This window comes from Penaeus chinensis, chromosome 28 (genome assembly GCF_019202785.1).
Source record: "Penaeus chinensis breed Huanghai No. 1 chromosome 28, ASM1920278v2, whole genome shotgun sequence".
Taxonomy (NCBI): Eukaryota; Metazoa; Arthropoda; class Malacostraca; order Decapoda; family Penaeidae; genus Penaeus; species Penaeus chinensis.
In genome coordinates this window covers 6767528-6770027 of record NC_061846.1, presented here as the reverse complement: position 1 = coordinate 6770027, position 2500 = coordinate 6767528, and the positions used below count along the sequence as shown (strand labels likewise).

General features: G+C 53.6%; 1 protein-coding gene across 2 annotated transcripts in view; it reads right to left on the bottom strand.

Moving 5' to 3' along the window:
- Positions 1-780: 780 nt before the first annotated feature.
- LOC125039879 (homeobox protein unc-4 homolog) overlaps positions 781-2500 on the bottom strand; it is a 35502-nt gene continuing 33782 nt past the window's right edge. Inside the window, exon 3 of one of the 2 annotated variants that reach the window (XM_047634218.1) lies at positions 781-2037. In XM_047634218.1, the coding sequence (XP_047490174.1) occupies positions 1240-2037 (798 nt within the window). In that variant the 3' untranslated portion in view covers positions 781-1239. The remainder of the gene's footprint in view (positions 2038-2500) is intronic. The other variant, XM_047634219.1, reaches the window with a different exon arrangement.

Here is a 2500-nt window from a genome sequence, read left to right as displayed (position 1 = left end):
ACGAATAAATAAATTGACACTTATTATCTACAGATGAAATGTTAATTGATGCTGATGCGAGGGCGACACATCCAGAGAGATGAGGGAGATAGATAGAGAGATAGATAGAGAGATGCATGGGGGAGGTGGATAGATATGTGGCTAGATGGATAGGTGGATAAGTGGATAGGTGGGTAGATGGATAGATGGATAGAACGAATGAGAGATCGAGAGAGGGGAAGAGATTGAGGGGGGGGGGGGGAGAGGGAGGGGGGGGGGGGTGGAGGGGAGAAAGAGAAAGAGTGAAAGGTGAAGGAGAGAGGAGAATGGAGGGAAAGCGGGGACATAGAAGAAGGGAGGAAGAGAGAGAGAGAGAGACGGAGAAAAAGAGAGACACAGAAAGACAGACAAACAAAAATAACAGATAAGTAAGATTGTGCGAATAACAGACAGACGGATAGCCCGATAAACAAACAGAAATAGAGAGAGAGAAAGACGAACAGAGAGACATAGCGAGAATGAGAAAAGACTAATGACTTCCACTGCCAGTCAAACAGACAGACAGACAGACAGACAGACAGACACATCGAAAGAAGGATGAAACAGAGGCTTTCTGTCTCTCTCCGTCCACCTAGAAATTGCGGATGATAAATGCAGGAGAGACAAGGCCCGTATACACTTTTATTTTCATTTTTCTCTCTCCTTTATTCTTTCTCTCTTTTTCATAACATTTTCTGCATTTATTTTCCATCATCATCATCATCATCCGTCTCTCATAACGTTTTCATATTATTTTCTTTCTTTTCTTTTTCTTTATCGAGTTTCTCTTTCATTACGAAGAGTTTTGTGTTTGTTTGTTTGTTTGTTTTCGATATATCACACAGCTTTGGGAATATTCGAAGTCTACACGGACTATGTACAAGCACACGGTGTTTTTTTTTTAATTAAAACTTATTTTATTAATATATCTATGTAATTATGTATTCTCTTTATTTTTTTTTATTTTTTTTTTCCTTTTCTTCTTTTTGCTCAGCAGCTAAAGCTTGTTGGCGAAACCCGTTGCTCCTCGCCAGCTCGACCCCGGGGGGAAGGGGGGGGAGGAGAGGGGAGGGAGGGAGACAAGGAGAAGAGGGGAAAGGGAGAGGGCGGAGGGGAGGCGCCCCTTCGCCGAGCTCCCTCCCTCTTCCTCCTCGTGGACTGGCCCCTCCCCCCCCTCCCGCCGCCCGCCCGCCGGGGGGAGGGGGGCGGGCGCGAGGGAGGCTAGCGCCCGTCGGGCGAGGGCATGGGCGTGGGTCTCCGACGCTGACGCTGATGGAGGCGGGCAGGGAGAGCGCCGGCAGGAGGTGAGCGCGCCCCCCGTCGCCGTCCCGCAGGGGGGGCGAGGCCGCGCCGCCGAGCGCCATGGGCGGGGAGGCGGCGTGCGCGGGCGAGGCGTGGGCGGCGTGGGCGGAGGGCGAGGAGGCGTCGCGAGGCCCGAGGGGGCCCGCGGGGGCGTGGGAGAGCGGGCTGAGGGGCCGGCCGTGGGGCGGCGGGGCGGGCGGGGGCGCCGCGCCCTCGGCCGCCGGCTCGGACAGCGACAGCAGCGACGCGATGGAGAAGGTGGAAGGGCGCGGGCGCTTGGGCGGCGGCGTGGCGGCCGTGGTGGTGGTGGGCGGGCTCTTGGGCGAGCGCGGGCGTGGGCGTGGAGGCGGGCGGCTCGCGCGAGGACGAGGACGAGTCGCCGCCGGGGCCGTCGTCGGCGTAGTCGCGCGTGTCGTCCGAGTCGTCGGCGTCGCCCACCACGTCGATCTCGGGCTCCGGCTTGTGCTGCGTCTCGTACTCGCGGCGCAGCTGCTCGAGGCTGACGTGCACGCCCTTGAGCGCCAGCTTGCGCTGCTGCCGCTCCAGCTGCTTGAGCAGCTTCTTCTCGCGGCGGAGGCGCTCGCGGCGCTCCAGCTCCTCGGGCGGGATGGGCTCGCCCGAGCACGTCTGCGGGTGGGCGTTGTGGGCGGGGCGGCCCGGGCCCTTCCGCGTGTGCTCCTTCTTGCGCCACTTCGCGCGCCGGTTCTGGAACCACACCTGGGGGGAGAGGGGGGAGGGGGTCAGTGGGCTTGCCAACGGCGGGGCTGGTCGCAGGGTCATTAAGGGGAAATCATCATCATTGCTGCTGTTGTTGCTTTTATTACAACCTTATCATAACCTTATGCAAATTATGATCATCATCATCATCATTATCATTCCTACTATTATTCCTTTTAATTTAATCATTACCATCATTGCCATTATCATTATAACTATCACAATTTTCTCACCATTCCTAGCAACAACAGACTGAAGAAAACTAAATAAAACAAACAAATAAACAATCCAATAATAACATAAACATACAAGCTAACAAAAACCAACATAAACCGAACTACAACTAAAACAACAACAATAATAATTCGACTACGCAAAAAAAAAAAAAAAAAAAAATCAAAAAAAAAAAAAAAATCAAGAAAGATTCACAAACAATCGCCGTCATACTTATAAATGCCGATTT